The following is a 22,309-nucleotide window of genomic DNA, read 5'->3' as shown; positions in this document are numbered from 1 at the left end:
GTCGTATCTCGAGCAGTCAAGACGTGTTGGCTTAGTAGATGTTGTCGCTTGATCTTGCTCTTTGTAAATGAATTTACAAGAAAGAAAAGGACATTTACAAAGGCATTCATCGCACTTCCTTCTCGTCAATACTGTGGATTAACTTATAAGACCAGTGACTAATACTTAGCAAGGAATTTACAAGGAATGATCAATACTGGACAGCACAAAACAAGGACAGTGACTACCGGTCATTCTGGGCTACCAGTACCGGTCAGTGACCAGTACTCCATACTACCAGCACCGGTCAGTGACCAGTACTCCATACTACCAGTACCGGTCAGTGACCAGTACTCCATACTACCAGCACCGGTCAGTGACCAGTACTCCATACTACCAGTACCGGTCAGTGACCAGTACTCCATACTACCAGCACCGGTCAGTGACCAGTACTCCATACTACCAGTACCGGTCAGTGACCAGTACTCCATACTACCAGTACCGGTCAGTGACCAGTACTCCATACTACCAGTACCGGTCAGTGACCAGTACTCCATACTACCAGTACCGGTCAGTGACCAGTACTCTATACTACCAGTACCGGCAGTGACCAGTACTTTATACTACCAGTACCGGTCAGTGACCAGTACTCCATGCTACCAGTACCGGTCAGTGACCAGTACTCCATACTACCAGTACCGGTCAGTGACCAGTACTCTATACTACCAGTACCGGTCAGTGACCAGTACTCCATACTACCAGTACCGGTCAGTGACCAGTACTCCATACTACCAGTACCGGTCAGTGACCAGTACTCTATACTACCAGTACCGGCAGTGACCAGTACTCTATACTACCAGTACCGGTCAGTGACCAGTACTCTATACTACCAGTACCGGTCAGTGACCAGTACTCCATACTACCAGTACCGGTCAGTGACCAGTACTCCATACTACCAGTACCGGTCAGTGACCAGTACTCCATACTACCAGTACCGGTCAGTGACCAGTACTCCATACTACCAGTACCGGTCAGTGACCAGTACTCCATACTACCAGTACCGGTCAGTGACCAGTACTCCATACTACCAGTACCGGTCAGTGACCAGTACTCCATACTACCAGTACCGGTCAGTGACCAGTACTCCATACTACCAGTACCGGTCAGTGACCAGTACTCCATACTACCAGTACCGGTCAGTGACCAGTACTCCATACTACTCCATCAATGGAGAAAAATTACGCAATATTACGTTAATTCGATTGCTCTGTGCATCTGAGATTGCTCTGTGCATCTGAGATTGCTCTGTGCTCTGTGCAATGTGAGCAACCCTGATCTGGTGTCCTTGGGGAAGCCCCAGGAACCCTAGAGGATTCAGTCGAATCCCAGGTTTGCGTTACTTTTGCAGCATGTTGTAGTCTAGGGCTTTAGGGCGTGTGTTTGGGAGCACCCACAGTGTGTAGGTTCGAACCCTGATCCCGACCCCTGTGGATCTGTCCATTGATATATCACGATAATGGGATTCTCTGTGATTGATTAATAACATTATTAATCAATCCTAATTCCGGGCCACATATGCTGCATTTCGACTCGTTAATAGATGTTTACGACCCATCCTTCTGAAATGGTCTAGTGCGCTTTGTAATCGGTAAGCCAACTCTACAAGTTTCCCCTGGAATACGACCCGTTAATCGCTTTCCAACCAGGTACCCCATGTCCTCTCTGGTGTTGGCCTTTGGGACCTTTTAACCTTTGTGTGTATTAAGGTCACTATAATACCTTAAAGACTAACTAACAAGGATACTTTAGTCTTTAAGTTGACCAGACCACACACTAGAAGGTGAAGGGACGACAGCCACGTTATTGACTTATCGCCTGTTTTAGTCTTTAACAGGACTTTAACAGGTATAGGACTGAAGTCAACTATCAATGCATATATATACCGAGAAGCGGATAATACACATCTCAGTGAATATACACCATACCCCCTCCTGTACTCAACGTTCGTGAAAGAAAACGGGAATTAATGATTTCAGATCTCATGTATTCTGGAGTTTTTTTTGGCTTTTTTCTTCAGCAACATTAAAAATTAATTAGTACAACTTTTAGATTAAATATTTTGTTATAAAAAAATAATAGGTTTTGTTTGGGATGTAATCTGGCTTGAGATCATTTATATAATTATCTTGTCGAGTGAATGTCAGAGCAGTAAATGTTAATGGGAGATTAAAAGCTAGTTAGACAAGATTACAACTGACAGGAGATTAGCGATTGGATAAATTACATAGCAGCGAATTCAGGGATTCTGAGAAAGACAGAGAGAGAGGCTTTAGACACAGACAGAGTGGAATAGACAGAGAGACAGACAGACACACACATATTAGCTACAAGAAAAACTACTGGAATTTCCTCATGACACTGGAAGATAGGAGAGTTAGAGGAGACATGATTACCGCCTACAAAATTTTCAGAGGAATTGGCAGAGTAGATAAACAAAATATTTAGCACGGGTGGTACACGATCAAGGGGACACAGGTGGAAGCTTAGTACTCAAATGAGCCACAGAGACATTATAAATAACTTTTCAGTGTCAGAGTAGTTAAGAGGAATGCATTAAGCAGTGATGTGGTGGAGGCTGACTCCATACACAGTTTCAAATGTTGATATGATAGAGCCCAATAGGCTCAGGAACCTGTACACCAGTTGATTGACAGTTGAGAGACGGAACAAAAGAGCCGAAGCTCAACCCACGCAAGCACAACTACGTGAGTACAAATAAGCTTACAGAGAGCGACATAGAAATATACAAATGAGCTCACAGAGAATGACAGAGTATATAAATATGCTCACAGAGAAGTATATACATAAACTCACAAAGAAGTCTACATATAACTTCACAAACAAAAATAATAATATATAAATGAGCTCACAGAGAACGACAAAGAAGTATGAAAACAGCCGAACTAAATATTCAATCCAATTACAAGAATATATTAGAACGTATATTGGATAAAGAACATTATCCTCAAGCCCCCTTTCCTACACCCTTCGCAGCACTAAGAACATAATATAACAAAAATAAACTCCTGCAAAAATGATATACAACAAATCCATTAATAACTAGTCTCACAACTGATTGAAAATGACGAGGAAGTTACAGTGGAAAAACCGAATAACGTAAATCAACATTTTCCTGACGTGAAAAGAAAATGACGACAAAGAAAGGAAAATGAATGATTCATAGTCACGGCAACAACAAAAATGACAGAAAATGCGAAAAACCCTGAAAATCGCATTCAAGCCTGTTTGAAAAAGTTATGAGAGCTAATTTACTTCTTACAAAAAAAATGTTGATTACTGGGGAAAATCACAAAGCCTAAATATCCTCAAATATATATATAGCTGATTTTGGGTACAGGGAGAGAGAGAGAGAGAGAGAGAGAGAGAGAGAGAGAGAGAGAGAGAGAGAGAGAGAGAGAGAGAGAGAGAGAGAAAGAGAGAGAGAGAAAGAGAGAGAGAGAGAGAGAGAAAGAGAGATTATTGCAGAGACAAAAAGAGCCTTTGAGCGTGAGAGTGATAGAAATACCAGATGACGTTTTTAAAGCTAACTTAACGTAAAAGTCAACATTACCAAAACTTTACGAGCGAGCTAAGACGAAGCATATTAACCACAAGACACAAACTACGCCAACGCGAAGATCGTGGAAATTCGCGTAAATTTCCTTTCCCTCTCTGGAACTAAAGAGTTGGAGGTGAAATACGACTGAAATCAATCAGACTTAGCTCACGAACTGACAGCTCTCATCCGGATTCACCGCGCATGAGATTTATGATCAATCTCTTAATCCGGATTCACTGTTATGGATCACGGATTGCATAGAACCGTTGCCATATAGACGGTTTTGCAGAGAGGAATATATCGTGTGGGTGGATTACACTTGTACCGTAATCTCCAGGAAGAGAGAGACTCGGGGATTACACAATTGAGAGATTTATTTCAGTGATCTGATTACAGGGAATCTATTCTCTGAGGCATTAAGATTTATTCTTGTCTTGGACAATTGTTCCCAAAATTTAATGTCACATTCCCCCCTTTTTCAAACACGTTTTCACCTGTGGACCCCAACAACAAAATAGATGGAGCCAGCAAACTTGACAATAGACTTTATTGTAATACTTACATTAATACATAACACGACCCTACATTTTAATTCTCAATTCTCACTGTTTTTCTCAATGGTTCTTATTGGTTCAGGGGGGTCAATACATAATATTGACCCCCCTGGATCTATTGACATTCTTCCATGGGCCCTTGGGGAGTCCAAAGACCCCAGGTTCGAAACCCTTGTCTAAGGGGGAGGAACGCTGCCAATAATCTCAAGAAGAAACCAATATTGGCGATTTCTAGGGGATTTCCACAGGCGTTAAATATCCATCAACAGGCCCCCACTGAGATTAATTAGAGCCCGCTGGGATTACGTTACGCCGCGAGCTCCTTTCCGCGATTAATCAGATGCCCTTTGAAGAAAAGTTTTTGATTTACATTCAGAGGTCTCATATTTGCCTCAGAGCCTTTTGTTTCTGGGGGGAGAGAGATAAGATAGATAGAAGATAAGGAAGGTTAGTGTTGAAGGAGAGAGACAGAGAGGTGAGGAAGGTTAGTGTGGAAGAGAAGAGTTAGAGAGGAGAATGTAAGAAGGGAATGAGAGAGGGGGAAGGTGGAGGTAGAATGACCTGTGAAGGAACACAATCGACTTGAGAATGGTTCCAGAACGGACCGAAACGTCGTCGTCCCTTCACCTTCTAGTGTGTGGTCTGGTCAACAATACAGTAAATGTAGGCTTTTAGGGTATTGTTTTATTTACATATCTTTTGTAAACAAATATCTCCAAAATAGTTTCTAACGGAGTATACACTCCCACAAATACTTAACGAAACAGAAGCATAAGACAACTGAATCTAACGACAATTGGATATAGAGCTTAACCAGAGGTGACATGGCCACAACGTACGAGATACCGAGAGTAAAAACCAAAGAGGATATAGACAACCTTTTTCCCTTTGATGGACAGCAGATCGAGGAGCCACAGCTGGAGACACAAATGAACCAGAAAAATACAGAGAAATGCTGGTTTGCAACTGAGAGCAGTAAACAGGTTGAATAAGCTTGAAGCAAGGGAAGTGGAACCCCCCATTAGTCACAGCTTAAAGAGTAAGGTGGAAGCCCCCATTAGTCACAGCTTAAAGAGTAAGGTGGAAGCCCCCATTAACCACAGCTTAAAGAGTAAGGTGGAAGCCCCCATTAGTCACAGCTTAAAGAGTAAGGTGGAAGCCCCCATTAGTCCCAACTTAAAGAGTAATGTGGAAGCCCCCATTAGTCCCAGCTTAAAGAGTAAGGTGGAAGCCCCCATTAGTCACAGCTTAAAGAGTAAGGTGGAAGCCCCCATTAACCACAGCTTAAAGAGTAAGGTGGAAGCCCCCATTAGTCACAGCTTAAAGAGTAAGGTGGAAGCCCCCATTAGTCCCAACTTAAAGAGTAATGTGGAAGCCCCCATTAGTCCCAGCTTAAAGAGTAAGGTGGAAGCCCCCATTAGTCCCAGCTTAAAGAGTAAGGTGGAAGCCCCCATTAGTCCCAGCTTAAAAGAGTAAGGTGGAAGCCCCCATTAGCCACAGCTTAAAAGAGTAAGGTGGAAGCATCAACTATTCACAGATTCAAGAACAAATATACGAGAGTATTGGAACATCGGGAGATATATATATGTCCCATGGGGCAACAGCTATGAGGCGGGTCACCAGAGCTAGATCTCAATCCCTGTAAACTCAACTAGACAAGCAGAACTAGCTAGGCACCAAACTCAGACAGACGTCCCTGTGTAAACTCTTTCATATCTATGTTTATCCACTTCAGCCCCTCTTTCATCAAGCTTTTACCTCTTCCCTTTTCCCCTGGTCTCAGTCAGCCTCTCTCTCTCTCTCTCTCTCCTTCTCTCTCTCTCTCTCTCTCTCTCTCTCTCTCTCTCTCTCTCTCTCGAGTAAATACATCACCTTTCGACAATATGTACAAACTTTAACTCAAAGCACAAACACTAAGAGACCTGACAGCATATTTATGACCTCTTTAGGTTATACTCAAGCGATATGTCCTCTAGTATATCAAAGGTATTTCCGCTAACATATATATGGAATACTCTCTAGTAAATGTGCAGTATATGCTAGTAAGTCTGAGGTATACTATTTAAAATATCTGCAGTATTCTGTCAAGAATATCTATGATATACTCTGGGGTATCTATGGTGTACTCTAGTATATATGCGATATACATGCCAGTATATCTGTTGTACACTCACTTATATTTGCAGTTTACAATATTGTATCTGCAGTATCCTCTGGTATATACGCGATATAGTATATCCCTTCCAGTATATCTGCGGTGCAGTCTCTAACATATCTACACGCAAAAAAACGCATATAAAACTCTCAACTGCACGCAAAAAAACGCATATAAAACTCTCAACTGCACGCAAAAAAACGCACATAAAACTCAACTGCACGCAAAAAAACGCATATAAAACTCAACTGCACGCAAAAAAAATTGAAATAAAACAATCAACTGCACGCAAAAAAAAACGAAAAAAAAACACTCAACTACACGCAAAAAACGCATATAAAAACACTCAATTACACGCAAAAAAAAAACGCAAATAAAACCCCCTCAAAAGCACGCAAAAAATACCGCACATAAAACCCTCCCCCGCACGCAACAGACTCGAACACTGACTATTGCAACAGATAAACTGTACACAGAGAATAGTAATGTACACAAATGGCCGCTTTTCATTTTACGCAAAAATACGCACAAAGCGATCATTACTGTACAGTTTACGCTTCGCTGGCCGTTACGCCCCGCTCACACGGGGTCCAATAGCCTGGTTTGTTTGATCCTTGGCAAGAACACATTCACAAAGGTTAGCGATGAATGTGTGTCCGAGTGAGAGGACATCGCAGTACATGAGAGAGCATCGAAGCAACATTGAAGTTGCAATAAAGGCAGAACAGAATAGTACTAGACTGCGGTAAAGTAGCTTGAAGTATATCTACGTACACGAAGTACACCAGGAGTACATTGGGGTATCCTGGAGCATGAGAGACGAGTACTCTACCTACTGGGCCACGAGTTATCCCACATTAAGGAAGGATTTCAGAGGCATCAAACCGACCCCAAACTGAAACCATATGCCCTCAATAGGCTAAGCCCCTTGAGCACAGAAGAATTAAGCTATCCACACTCGAGTCGTATAAATTGTCAACCCACAATACCCTGGATACCTTGCGATGATTTCGGGGCTAAACATCCCCGTGGCCCGGTCCTCGACCAGGCCTTCTCGTTGGATAGTAACATTTCATTCACCAGGGCAATAGAAGACTAACGCGACCTCCGGGATTCATAAAGACAAAATAATGATTCTATTGAGCTCTTGAAATATGTATTAATGAATCATTAGAATCGAGCAACGTACCGGAATCTTGGAAGGCTGTTAACGTGGTGCCAATTTTTCATGAAAGGAAATATATAACTTCAGTCGAGCTATAGGCCAGTTAGCGTATCGTCAACTGTATTCAACTGCTTGAATTAATCACTGCAAAAGTCATTCGTTTACCTCTTGAAAGAAACAGAATAAGAAAGAATTCTGAACATAATTTCGCCAAGAGCCGCTCGTGTTAAAAAAAACAAAAATTTACTCTCACTATTTAGGAATATATTTCAAGCAGGCGATAGTGGAAAGAACTGCAGCATTATATACCTTGACTTTAGGTATATAAGTCTTTTACGCTGTTACTTACAAAAGGTAAGTCTTTTACACTGTTACTTACAAAAGGTAAGTCTTTTACACTGTTACTTACAAAAGGTAAGTCTTTTACACTGTTACTTACAGAAGGTAAGTCTTTTACACTGTTACTTACAAAAGGTAAGTCTTTTACACTGTTACTTACAAAAGGTAAGTCTTTTACACTGTTACTTACAAAAGGTAAGTCTTTTACACTGTTACTTACAAAAGGTAAGTCTTTTACACTGTTACTTACAAAAGGTAAGTCTTTTACACTGTTACTTACAAAAGGTAAGTCTTTTACACTGTTACTTACAAAAGGTAAGTCTTTAACACTGTTACTTACAAAAGGTAAGTCTTTTACACTGTTACTTACAAAAGGTAAGTCTTTTACACTGTTACTTACAAAAGGTAAGTCTTTAACACTGTTACTTACAAAAGGTAAGTCTTTAACACTGTTACTTACAAAAGACAAGTCTTTTACACTGTTACTTACGAAAGGTAAGTATTTTACACTGTTACTTACAAAAGGTAAGTCTTTAACACTGTTACTTACAAAAGGTAAGTCTTTAACACTGTTACTTACAAAAGATAAGTCTTTTACACTGTTACTTACAAAAGGTAAGTCTTTTACACTGTTACTTACAAAAGGTAAGTCTTTAACACTGTTACTTACAAAAGGTAAGTCTTTAACACTGTTACTTACAAAAGATAAGTCTTTTACACTGTTACTTACGAAAGGTAAGTCTTTTACACTGTTACTTACGAAAACCACTGGTAAACACCTTAAGGAAAACAAAATCGATGTAAAAGTGTAAAAAAACAAAGCAAATAGGCTACTGGAATTCATATCTCGACGACTTAGCAATAATATTTATAATTTACACACAGAGAACTCACACTAAAATGAACTGGAGCTCTTGACTGATTTTCTCAAAGATATATAATATAATATCATTGCTTTATCTTAACCATGTTATGGCAACACAAAATGATTAGATTTAGAAAATACAGCTGTTTTGATCACCGAACTTTAGAATGGACATAAATTCACTCGAACGTGTACACAGAAGAATGACAATCCAAGAAATCCAAGTCTCGTTAATCCAAGAAATCCAAGTCTCGTTAATCCAAGAAATTAGGAGTCTCCTTTATGAAGGGAGATTAAATAAGCTTAATTTCCATACATTAGTAAGACGGAAAGCGAGGGGAGATATGATTAAATCTTACAAGTGCATGGAAGGAGACCTTAATAACGTCTTAACTATGTCAACACGAAACAGAACACGAAACAATGGATGTAAATTGGTAAGTTTAGATTCTGAAAAGTTACCTTGGGTAAATACTTAGTTTCAGAAAGGGGGTTCATGATTTATGGAACAAATTACGTAATACACGTGGGATCGCGGGACTGTTTCAAGCGAATGTTATACATGTATGAGTTTAGATGGAGAGGAAGGATTTAGATAGACACTGCCTACTATGGGTCAATAGTAAGGCAGAGTTTACCATATTCTTAATGATATTTCTCATGGTAATTACCTCTCCTAATTCCCTTTAATAAAGAATTTAATCTCGCAACATATTTTACTTCGCGTGAGAAATCCTGAAATTTTAACACAAAGCAAAACAAAAATTGGGAAATTATTTCTGCTTCGAATAGTCAAATCTCAGACACCGAACAATGCTTCTAAAAAAAAAATTTGGAGGAACGAAAGTCTTGGTATAAAACCACAGATTTTTTCGTCTCTCGATTACAAAGTCAAACTCTAAAAAAGTGATGTAAATTCATAGGAAAGAAAAAGTAATCCGGCGGCAGTGGGACAAAAAAAGAAGTTAAAAGAGACAATTGAAATAGCACAAAAAACGGCAGGGAGGAAAGTTGTGTTTTTAAAATGGCTGCGAGTGTTTTTATCCTTCACACAAACACATGTGCACTTGCACACACGTGCGTGAACACACACACACACACACACACACACACACACACACACACACTATTAGGAAGTGATGTGGTGGAGGCTGACTCCATACACAGTTTCAAGTGTAGATATGATGTGTACAGGAATCTGTACACCTGTTGATTGACGGTTGAGAGGCGGGACCAAAGAGCCAGAGCTCAACCCCCGCAAGCACAACTAGGTGAGTACAACTAGGTGAGTACACACACACAAACCCTTTGATACAGTACCTAACAGGAGGTTACTGTACAGACTTGAGAGACAGGCGAGAGTAAGCGGAAACCCACTAACATGGGTAAGGAATTACCTAACAGACAGGTGACAGTGTGAGGTGAGGAGTCAGACTGACGTTGAGTAACAAGCGGGGTGCCTCAAGGTGTCTCTGGGACCCTTACAATTCCTCATTATGTACTGACCGCAGGAGTTGACTCTTATATGTGTAGATGTTAGCAGACGATGCGAAACTGATGAGGATTGTAAGATTCTCCAAGATGACTTGCACAAGCTGCTGAGCTGGTCCGAGAAATGGCTACTAGACTTCAACACCAGCAAGTGTAAGGTGATGGAAATAGGATAGGATGGGAAACTTTAAAAAGGAGGCTTTAACATCAATATATATACCGCCTATGTGATTTCAGTTTTAGAGTATGCCGCCCATCGTGGAGCCCCGTTTAGAAAAACACACAAGAAAGCTGGAAAGGGTGCTGAGGTTTGCAACGAGACTCGTCCCAGACCTGCAAGGAATGAGGAATGAAGAGAGACAGAAGGAACTAAACCATAACGACGCTAGAGAGGAGGAGAGAGAGAGAGGGGGAGATGATACAGATATAAAATACTTAGGGGGGGGGGGATTGACAGGCCGGAAAAAAAGGGAAAAAGTTTACTAAGGAATACCAATAGAACAAGGGAGCACAAATGGAAGCTTGAGACTCAAATGTGCCGTAGAGATGTTAGAAAGTATACTTTTAGCATAAGGATAGTGAGTAAATAGAATAACCTAAAGGAACAGGTTGTAGAAGCAAACTCATTTCACAATTTAAAAAAGCAGGTATGATTGGGAAACAGGTCAGGAGTCATTGCATTAGACAACTGGCAGCTACAAAAGCGGGGTCCAAGAGCTAATAACTCGATTCTGCAGTCACAAAAAATTATACACACACACAAACACCCAATCTAGATGATTTTAAACTCCCTACAAAAACACGAATCTCTCAGAACCCCCCTTCCCCCCCCCCCCCATTTCCACCCACAAAAAAAAATTTAACCCCAAAAAGTCATTTTAAATTTTGTTTTGAATTCCAGTTCAACAGAACACAAGAGAATTATAACTTTCAAAAATGTTGACCACACAATAAGTTTGATGTAAACCAAGTCGTTCTCTCTCCTCCACAGGAACACCAGCCTGTAGCAAGTTCCTGGCTTCGAACTACGTCGCTAACGATGTGATTCGCTCACCTTCGGGTTCGGCCTCGGCTCCTGGTGGCGACCGCCGCCCCATGCCATGGGAACCCAATTCGCCCGGGCCCATGTTCGATCCCTCGCCGCCTCAGAACGTCACAGCTCTCAAGGATGACATCGCCTACCTTCACTGCATCGTACACAACAGAGGCAATAAAACGGTAGGTTTTATTGTGTGTGTGTAATTACCTAAGTGTAGTTACAGGATGAGTGCTACGCTCGTGGTGTCTCGTCCTCCCAGTACTCTTTGTCTTTTGAAACTACTGACGGTCTTGGCCTCCACCACCTTCCCATCTAACTTGTTCCAACCGTGTGTGTGTGTGTGTGTGTGTGTGTGTGTGTGTGTGTGTGTGTGTGTGTGTGTGTGTGTGTGTGTGTGTGTGTGTGTGTGTGTGTGTGCGCGCGCGTGTGCGTGCTATATACCAAGTCTTCCTTCAATATTTCTTCTCTATTTTTTGCCTTCTGTTTCAACAATCTCTCTCTAGTCACTCTTTATATTATTCCTCTCACCCTATATATATATATATATATATATATATATATATATATATATATATATATATATATATATATATATATATATATATACATATATATATATACTTTTCGTTTGCCCTGGCGCGTACATTTACAGGTTTAAATACATACAGCAATTACCTCTTGTTTAAAAGCCTTTTAACACGCAAAAAGACTGAAATTTGGGAAAATTTCAGGGCTATAGTTAAGTAAAGAGGACTAAAGAGCCACACAGCTTTGCCTGTATTTTATAACGCGTTAAATTGCCAGCTAATGTTAGTTTCAAAGGCCAAAGTTAACATCGGGAATACACCTTTTTAACACGGAGTTATCACTCGCTCTTGATTAGTGCTCAAATGGCCAGTAGCTTATACGTCACAGCCATTAATTATTAATGCTATCTCGTAATTAGACACAAATCATCAAAGGCGGATTGAAAATGAATTGCTCTTTAGGCCAATGTGACCAACTGGCCTATTACGAACTGAATAATTTGTTCCGAATACCTACGGAATAATTTGTCCCACAAATATACGGAACTAATGGTTCCATATATTTGTGTAGGAAATGATACCTGATCAACCAGGCTGTGACTCATACGTCAGGCTGCGAGCAGCCGCGTCCAACAGCCTGGTTGATCAGTCCGGCAACCAGGAGGCCTGGTCGACGACCGGGCCGCGGGGACGCTAAGCCCCGGAAGCACCTCAAGGTAACCTCAAGGTAGGTAAGGAAGTCAATTGCAAGTAACGTAATATATTCATTTTTTTCCGTAAGTTATCTCGTTTAATTAGCAGTTATTCGTAATTACAGCAGTCATCAACACCTATAACATCACAATGAACAGTGGTTCCCTGCTGAGAGTGTGCTAGGGAGAGGCAGGGAGTTCGATCCCATCCCACAGCCTCAAATATTGCCTCAGCCTGCCATTATTTCTCCAGCCACTGAGAGATGCTCCCTCATCTCGTGCAACAATGAGGACAAAGACCTCGTGGATGCTGAGCCTTTAAGTACCTATATCGATATTAAATTTGGCCTTTGCGTAACCCCAGCTGCTCAAGCTGATGGTAATTTTGGCGGTGACAACATCCATTATTATACACAAGCTTTGTCTTTGACCTCAAAATTACCCTTGAGGTCAATATGGGTTATGATCGAGGCTTTCTCTGCCTGATTACCTTGTGTTCTTCCAGTATCCACTGCCATCTCTTAGCTCCTCCCCCCCTGGTATCTCTCAGCATCAGCTGGTATCTCTCAGCATCAGCTGGTATCTCTCAGCATCATCTGGTATCTCTCAGCATCAGCTGGTGTCTCTCAGCATCAGCTGGTATCTCTCAGCATCAGCTGGTATCTCTCAGCATCAGCTGGTATCTCTCAGCATCAGCTGTCATCCCCATAACCTTTCCTGGTATTAACATTTCATATATTCAGTCAGATTCATGTACACCCAGTCAGCTTCATATATACAGTCAGTTTCATATACAGGGTCAGCTTCAAATGTTCACAGTCAGCTTCAAGTATGTCCAGTCAGCTTCAAGTACACCAAATCAGCTTCACATACACTGTCACGGAATCTTATGGCATCTAATACTCATTTGAAGAGAAAATTCAGAAGGAGCCGTGAGAAGGATTCGAACCTATGCTCTGGGTTTTTAACATGTCAAGGTGCAGTGGTCTAAAGCGTGTGTTTGAACCCAGATGCGTAGATTCGAATCCTCCTCAAGGCTCCTACTGATTTCCTCATTGATACATTACGTTAATGAGATTTCTTTGAACAACTTACTTGATCTTACCTTAAACACTATGGCGTTCTATCCACTACCTGAAAAAGAAAAATAATAGTTTATATATATATATATATATATATATATATATTATATATATATATATATATATATATATATATATATATATATATATATATATATATATATATATATACCTTAGTCAGCGGGATCGACGGTTCGATCTCGTTGTCCTACTCCAGAGATTTTCTCACGGCATGAACGTTATCTATATCAGGCCTAATGTTTTTTTTTAGGCCTAGGCCAGGTTATGTAAGATTGTATAATTACAGTTGCAAATTTTAGTGTGCCACTTGCAGTGCAAGTATTCCAAAACATTAAAATTTTTGGGTACAACATTTTGTAAGTTTTACCAATAGTTTCTGCGAGTAATAACCTTTTTGGAGGACGGGTTGGAACAGTTAGGTGGCGCTCCATGCAGTAGGAAATTGTTCGCAGAATTTCCAGACTGTTCAAAAGGCCCAATTCGAGCTGAAAGGGAATGTAGTCCTCCTGGTGTGAAGAACAAGTAATGTTGTTGTTTGTGGGGGTGTTGTAGTGGTGTGGTGAGTGTGAACCACTATTGTAGTGGTGTGGTCACTGTGAACCACTATTGTAGTGGTGTGGTCACTGTGAACCACTATTGTAGTGGTGTGGTCACTGTGAACCACTATTGTAGTGGTGTGGTCACTGTGAACCATAGTGTGTGGTGAGTGTGAACCACTATTGTAGTGGTGTGGTGAGTGTGAACCACTATTGTAGTGGTGTGGTCACTGTGAACCACTATTGTAGTGGTGTGGTGAGTGTGAACCACTATTGTAGTGGTGTGGTGAGTGTGAACCACTATTGTAGTGGTGTGGTTAGTATCTGACCTCCTCCTATTACTAGTGTCAAACTCAATGTTAACCCCTATACTATTTAACATAGTGTATACCTTGCTAGCTTTATATACACCATACATCAACGTTCCACACACGTATACCAAACCCGCTTCACAGACATACATCCAGCGAGCTCCACATGCACAAAGAAGCCTCCCCCCCAGCAGCAGCAATAGCTCCAGCTACCACAAACACCAGTCTAACATCTCTCTCTCTGTCTCTCCCCGCCGTGCCCTCAGGTGTCGTGGATCAGGGTGTCGGACCTGCACATCCTGACGGTGGCGCAGTACACCTACACCGCCGACGACAGGTTCGAAGTGATCCACTCACCCGACTCGAACTCCCAGTCGTGGATTCTCAAGATCAACTCAGTGCAGCCACGGGATTCCGGCCGCTACGAGTGTCAGGTCAACACCCACCAAACTGACCCCATCACCTTTCCCGTCTACCTCTCCGTCTTCGGTGAGTTGCCCGTCTAGTTTTTTTATCTGTCTCTGTCTGTGTCTTTAAGCGCACAGTTATCCGTTGTTCTATGGGTATATCGACGTTCTAGCGAGGTGATATGTCATACTCTCTCTCTAAGGTATATTCGGCATGTTTTTGTTTACTATCTCTGCGTTTTCTATGGCTGCTGTCTTATTTTTTTTTCAATGTATAACTTAACAGTTTTGGCAGATTGCTCTCTGGATCATCTTACTGGTGAAGATTAAACCACACACACACCAGAAGATGCGGAGACGACGACGTTTCGGTCCGTCAGTGGACCATTATGAAGTTGATTGTGTAATTTCCTTAATTTACAAATCTTTCTCTCGCCTTGGTTACCCTTTATCAACTGTGTCTATTCTCAAGCTTAACTAATTTTCTTTCATCCTAAACCTGTTTCCAACACTAGTACCACCGGGCTCTGCTTTCCCTTCATATCTGAAGTAAGAAAATCTCACTAATACCCTTCGTCCTCTTGACATAAAGCTCGCCTTTTCGACCAAGTAACACTCTTCATAGTAATCTAGGTTCACACTGCTCCTCCTGCTTCTAATGCTGCTGGTGTCTACTCTATTTCCTGTTCGTCTTGTCCTCTCCAATACTCTGGTGAAACTGGCCGTACACTGAATGACAGACTTAAGGAGCACAAAAGAACTGTTAAGTTTGCAGACACAAACAATGCTCTCTTCAGTCATGTTAGGGATTCTAATCATCCAACTGATTGGTATTCTCGTAAAATAATCTTTCCTGCCTCTACTCTACACAGACGCCGTCTTGTCCAATCGGCTCTGATACACAACCTACCCAACATGAACCATAGTCCTGGCTTTGTTGCTGTTGACTCTTGCCCTTTTACAGTACACACTCCCATGCCCCAACCTTCTAAACAAACGTGACCTAACATAACCCTACCCATCATTTTTTCTTTCTTACGTTCCCATTCTTATACCGATTATTACCCCCCTTTATACACTCCTTTATTACCTCTTCCTGGTGTCCACCAGAGTGCCTTCCACCCTACCCTTCCCTTTTAGTACCTTTACTTCTCTATATCTAACATGTCTCCTTCTTTCTCTATCCATCCCAAAGGGAGGAGTGAGAATACATTTATTCTCGGCTGTCCGTCACACCTGCTCCTGTTGTAATTAAGGCCTTAACTTTCAACTCCCTCTTTCTCCTTCACTTCCCTTGGGAAAGTCTTTGTGGCTGGCAGCTTTTTTGGGGAGGGGGAAGTGGGAGGGGGAAGTGGGAGGGGGAAGCAGAGTAATGGTAGAAGCGAGTGGGAGGGAAGAGGGGGGAGGAAGTAAGAGGGAAGGAAATGAAGGAGCTTTCAGTCTGTTCATTGACTTAATGAGTGCTTGTCAAGTGTTTTTCTTTGTCTCAAGTGTGTGTGTGTGTTTATGAGGAGAAAGTACAAGCTTTTTCTTCCACAGTAATTACCGTTTATTTATTCACTGAAAGGAAGTGACTTGTTTCACCTGTCACCTGTCATCTGTTTAATGTCACCTGTTTGGCACACCTGTCACCTATCACCTGTTTAATGTCACCTGTTTGGCACACCTGTCACCTATCACCTGTTTAATGTCACCTGTTTGGCACACCTGTCACCTATCACCTGTTTAATGTCACCTGTTTGGCACACCTGTCACCTATCACCTGTTTAATGTCACCTGTTTGGCACACCTGTCACCTATAACCTGTTTAATGTCACCTGTTTGGCACACCTGTCACCTATCACCTGTTTAATGTCACCTGTTTGGCACACCTGTCACCTATCACCTGTTTAATGTCAGCCTTCTACGGCACTTGATCTTCAAGAATCTTATGTACACAAGCAAAGTCTTACATTATTATCCTAACTGATCAATCAAGTTCCTAAGTCATTATTTTCCTTAATTCACTTTAAGAACTTGAAATAATGTCGGCGTATTTCTTCCTACAGCGATAAGACTTTGAGACTTGACTGACGCGGAAGACTTGCGCAGTCTTTAAGGTCAGACTTTCTTGAGAAGAGAGGAGTTAGGAGCCTGAGTATTAACCACTGGATGCCAAGCTGGGTCGTTGATTGTGTAGGTGTGGGGGGTTGCTGATTGGGTGAGTTGGTGATTGGGTACGCTGCTGATTGGGTAAAGCTACTAACCGGACTGTGGTATAGCTGGTTTGCTTATAGGATGGATGATGGATTTTGTAGATGATAGATTGGGTGAATATGGTTGATTGCGTGGATGAAGATGGCTGAAACTGGATGGACATTATGGCTGTAAGACCTCAGTATGCCAGTCCTAATGACCCAATAACTCTCTCCCTGACAAGATTCGAAGCTTAGCTTTATGTCTCATCGTATAGGCCTACTTTGTCTAGCTTTATCAAGAAATGTTTGATTATCCTGCCTTTATAATAGACCTTCAAGGGATATATATATATATATATATAAGTTAGCGTAACAGTAGTACTCTGGCTTCGTGTATCCTAGGCAAAAATAGTGTCATTTTAAATATATATATAAACGCTTAATATTCAGTCATTTCTGAGGGGTAAAAAAAATCTAGAGTGTCTATCAATCATCGGGAAGTAATGGATCGCGCCACGCATCAATTGCCCGTCGAGATACATCCTCCATGTCAGCCGCGTCATCAATCCCCAATCCTCATCCATGATTGATGTTACACTTTTCCGCTGGTTTGTGCGGGAAAATGGGGAACTACTTGGTGCGGCGGAGGACTAACTCAGTCTTCGTCAACAGAGCTGATGGCGGTCATGTATCACTCCGCGCGCGCGCGGGAGTTTGGCAAGAGGGCGACGGCGGGATATCATTACTTGCTAGTTGAGAAATATGTATTGCAGCCCCTCAGGGGAAGGGGTAAATAGGGGTGAAGCCATGGCATTGTGGCCTTGACGTTGATCGTAGATTAATGAGGCCTACCGTTCGATCCCCCATGTGGATTACGTGTGTGGGGGGGGGGCTGTTCGCGAACGCTGCATTGGGCGAATCCAGGGATTTGAAAGTGGATTTCTAGACCGTTTTCTATGTTAAAAAAACGGATATTTTATTTGATTTTCGAAACGACTGTGAAAATGTACAAAGCAAATTGAAAAATATTTATGATTTTGGAAATAAGATATTATTATTATTATTATTGTCATTGGCAATTAATTATTTGTGCAATTCAATGAGCCTTTATTTGGCGCAGTGCCAATAGAACTTAAACTAATATGAGATATTCCAAAAGTTCTAAACATATACAAATGGGTATTAAGTTAGCTCAAGATAATCAGCACATCCGAACCTAGCCTAACCCAAACCTAATGTGATCTGACCTAATCTAATCTAACTTAGCCTAATCTAACTAACCTAATCTAATCTAACGTAAGTTCTCTTTCTCTTTTATACTCTTATTTAGCATTTAATTTGTCACATTCTCTCTCTCTCTCTCTCTCTCTCTCTCTCTCTCTCTCTCTCTCTCTCTCTCTCTCTCTCTCTCTCTCTCTCTCTCTCTCACACCTTCACAACTGGAGACCAAGCCTCCTGTAACACACTAATGGAGTATCACTATTCATTTTCCATTTCCTAAAAGCACAATTATTTTTTTTCACATTTTTACCCAGAGTGGTCGGTTGGACACCAGCTCTTGTCCCCCGCTGCTCGCTTGTTGCACCAGTGAGCTCACCTGAGGCATTAGCGTCTGCCTGACCTCTTGACCTATTGGCCGGCGTGCTGGTGCTGACGGCTGTAGCGTGGTTGAGTGATTGATGAGTGGTGGTTGAGAGCGTGATAGGCGGTGGTTGAGTGAAGGATGGATACGTGGATTGTATCTGGACGAGGTTCTTGGAAGTTCTTCTACGCCCCGAACTCGGCCCGAAGTCAGGCTTGACACGTGAGCGCTTGGTCCACCAGGCAGTTGCTTGCTTGCAGCGGCCCGTGAGGGATAGATAGCAGTTGGGTTAAACATGCTAGTGGTTCAAAGAAAGATAGCAGGTGGGGGTGCAAGATATATATATATATATATATATATATATATATATATATATATATATATATATATATATATATATACAATGAATACATATCCCTGTGTGGTGAGAGTGCCTAGGCAACCTGGATGCCTAGGCAATCTTCAAGGATGGCAGACACAAACATTTCCTTCGGCTTCCCATCTGCACTTGTTGTCAAGCAGTTCTCAACAGCTTCTTACTCTAATGGACTGCTAAACATACCAGCAGCTGCACGTGTCAGCCTCCCGACACCTGCCTCTGCACCGCTGCGCTACAGTGACGTGGGAGAACAGATTGAAACACCAGGATACGATGTTGTTGATGTGATTGACTTGACTTCAAAGGACTCACAGAGCGGGAGAGATCCTATACCTGCCACTGTGAGGGTGGAGGAGAGATGGAGGGAGAGAGGGAAGGGGTGAGAGAGGCAGGGAGGGAGGGAGGGAGGGAAGGAGGAAGGCTGTGGGAAGAAAAGTGGGAGAGGGGGAAATGAGATGGAATAAGAGATGGGAGGGAGGGATGAGAGAGAGAGAGAGAGAGAGAGAGAGAGAGAGAGAGAGAGAGAGAGAGAGAGAGAGAGAGAGAGAGAGAGAGAGAGAGAGAGAGAGAGGGAGAGAGAGAGAGAGAGAGAGAGAGAGAGAGAGAGAGAGAGAGAGAGAGAGAGAGAGAGAGAGAGAGAGAGAGAGAAATGGGGAGAGGTCAAACAGAAAGGAAAGGGTCAAAGATGTGGAGTGATGGTGGAAGAGAGAATGCGGAAGGGACGGAAGAAGGGACAGATGAAGGGAAAGAATAACAGATGAATACGATAAGAATAAAGGGACAGGGGAAACAAGGAAAACAAACAAAAATAGAAAAGGAAAAAAAAAACAAGAAATGAGCTGAAAATCAAGTCCCTCACAAGTAACACAGATCCACAAAATCCCATATTTACTAAGTCAATATTTGAGAAAATGGAGCAGCGCCACGGGATCGAATCATCGTCCCCGAGCGAGCCACGCCACACAGACGCGCGCCTCGACCCATGGACCGTAATGTGCTCAAAGTTCCTCTTGGTCTCTACCTCTAGGTCTGTACCTCTAGGTCTGTACCTCTTGCTCTGTACCTCTAGGTCTGTACCTCTTGCTCTGTACCTCTAGGTCTGTACCTCTTGCTCTGTACCTCTAGGTCTGTACCTCTAGGGCTGTACCTCTATACTTCCTCTAGCATATCCACCAAGTATAACACAACAACGTACAAAACCTAACGGTGTGTGATGTGTTTCATATATAGCATAAAACAGAGCACTCCACGCATAGGTTCGAATCCCCATCATAGCTCCCACTGGTTTTCTCATCAAATAAAATATTATTCTTGTCAATTTAAAGACACTAAACAACACGAATATTAATTTATGACAAACGATATCATTTGATAATTTACAAGAGAAGTGTTAATATTATTTCAACTATTTTCAATTAACATTTATTTTCTTAACACACTGACCCAAAAAAATACATGTTTATGTAATATATTTTTGTTAGTGTTGAAATCTATAATACAAACCAATGCACAAATTTCGCAAAAAAAAAATTAATTTCGAAAAAAGTTAGTTTACAGTTTGGGAGATGCCAGATGTCGCCTGAGGAATACAGAGTTACAGAAGCGAAATAATTTACGAGATTAAATCCCAGGACGAGTTGTTCGTTAGCGAGCTGACGAGAGTTGACGGAGTCGGTGTTCAGTTATACCACGTATGTTAGACCAGTTCTGGAATATGCAGCGTTGAGTTATCTCGTATAAACACAAATCGTAGATGGAGAACTACGATTCAGGTCATAAATCTATTTCCATAACTGATATGAGTTACGAGGAATAACTAAAAGTTATCATCGCTAGAAGATAAAAATCTGGGGTGGAAATGATCACCACATACTAAGTACTCACGGGACCCACAGGCAGATTAATATGTATATAGTATGGGTGGTAGGCTAAATGGAGAAGTAGAAATATGAGCAAGAGAAACATTAGAGTTTTTAAACATCATAGAGTGAGGTGGAAGAGACAGACTCCATCCACACCTTCATATGTAGACGAGGAGCAGCTCAATAAAGCCATTAACCTCTGCAACCAGTCGGTTAAACCTTCAAAGGCAGGACCGAAGAGCTGGAGACCAATCTCTATATCCACAATAATTACACGAGTTCGTGCTGACACACACACACACACACACACACACCCTCGTACCCTGGTGGATAGCGCGCAGGACTCGTAATTCTGTGGCGCGGGTTCGATTCCCGCACGAGGCAGAAACAAATGGGCAAAGTGTCTTTCACCCTGAATGCCCCTGTTACCTAGCAGTAAATAGGTACCTGGGAGTTAGTCAGCTGTCACGGGCTGCTTCCTGGTGTGTGTGTGTGTGTGTGTGTGTGTGTGTGTGTGTGTGTGTGTGTGTGTGTGTGTGTGTGTGTGTGTGTGTGTGTGGGTGTGAAAAAAAAGTAGTTAGTAAACAGTTGATTGACAGTTGAGAGGCGGGCCGAAAGAGCAAAGCTCAGCCCCCGCAAACACAACTAGGTGAATACAACTAGGTGAATACACTCACTGTTCTGTAAGATTAGTGTCTCCATCTTGTCTACAATATTTGTGTAACGAGTTGTAAATGTCGTAGCGTAGTGCGTAGTGAAATAAATTTTATGATAACATAATAATGATAATAACAATAATAATAATAATTATAAGAATGTTAGCCTAGCAAAGAGATGCTAACAGCCAGACCGAAACCTTTGCATCTGAACCTCTCACATACCACCATTACCCATGTCCCCAAAGAAAACTACAATTGTAAACTAGATCACCCCTGGTATTGGATACCCTGTGTGTGGAACTCCTCTCCATCAGAAGACAAGAACCTGGATTCGCTTTAACACAAAACCAACAGAACCGAAACAAAAATTGAGAAGCGGGACCCAAGAACTATGGCCCAGCAACTGCAAATACAAGCAGTTGTAACTACCTATATTACAACAGTTGCAACTTCAAACACATGTAGGTGAACAGGGCCCCTCCTGTGTTGAGACAGGAAGTGAGAGCGTGGCAGGGGGGGTTCGGGGCCCGGGAGCTACAGCTCGACCCGCTAGGTGAGAGCGTGGTAAGGAGTGGAGTAAGGTGTACATATATCAAGGAGGTTGCTGTGAGGAGTGAGACAATTCCCAGCACTGCGAGACCCCTATATCACCCAGAGCCAATGGTGGGATTATGTGGAGGGTCCTCCCAGCACCTGGGAGGCAGGGAGGGAGAGTGAGAGCTTCGAGAGTGGGAGAGAGAGTGAGGGACCCACTCTTGGAGAGAGAGAGTGAGAGGTGAGAGTGTGACAGCTCCCAGGTTAACTAGGGAGGAAGTATTAGATTTACAGAGTAAAAGAATCGTATTTTTTAAGGTTAATGTGTGAGAGT

At 42.1% G+C, this 22,309-nt stretch overlaps 1 protein-coding gene and 1 long non-coding RNA gene across 11 annotated transcripts in view; one reads left to right on the top strand and one right to left on the bottom strand.

The window, feature by feature from the left end:
- LOC138365529 (uncharacterized) overlaps nucleotides 1-22,309 on the bottom strand; it is a 560,302-nt gene that overhangs the window by 471,787 nt on the left and 66,206 nt on the right. For 3 of the 4 annotated variants that reach the window (XR_011228887.1, XR_011228891.1, XR_011228888.1), the window contains exon 2: nucleotides 13,531-13,559. The exons of the other annotated variant lie outside the window; for it this stretch is intronic. This is a non-coding gene — a long non-coding RNA (uncharacterized lncRNA). The remainder of the gene's footprint in view (nucleotides 1-13,530; nucleotides 13,560-22,309) is intronic. 4 annotated transcript variants of the gene reach the window in all.
- LOC123772470 (zwei Ig domain protein zig-8) overlaps nucleotides 1-22,309 on the top strand; it is a 327,791-nt gene that overhangs the window by 289,329 nt on the left and 16,153 nt on the right. For all 7 annotated transcript variants that reach the window (XR_011228883.1, XR_011228882.1, XR_011228879.1 and 4 more), the window contains exons 3-4: nucleotides 11,159-11,385; nucleotides 14,642-14,864. Coding sequence is in view for 1 of the 7 variants with exons in the window: in XM_069325885.1 (XP_069181986.1) it covers nucleotides 11,159-11,385; nucleotides 14,642-14,864 (450 nt within the window). In the remaining 6 variants the exon portion in view is untranslated. The remainder of the gene's footprint in view (nucleotides 1-11,158; nucleotides 11,386-14,641; nucleotides 14,865-22,309) is intronic.

This window comes from Procambarus clarkii, chromosome 17 (assembly GCF_040958095.1).
Source record: "Procambarus clarkii isolate CNS0578487 chromosome 17, FALCON_Pclarkii_2.0, whole genome shotgun sequence".
In the NCBI taxonomy this organism is placed as follows: Eukaryota; Metazoa; Arthropoda; class Malacostraca; order Decapoda; family Cambaridae; genus Procambarus; species Procambarus clarkii.
The sequence above is the reverse complement of the archived record's forward strand: the minus strand, read 5'-3'. Positions and strand labels throughout refer to the sequence as shown.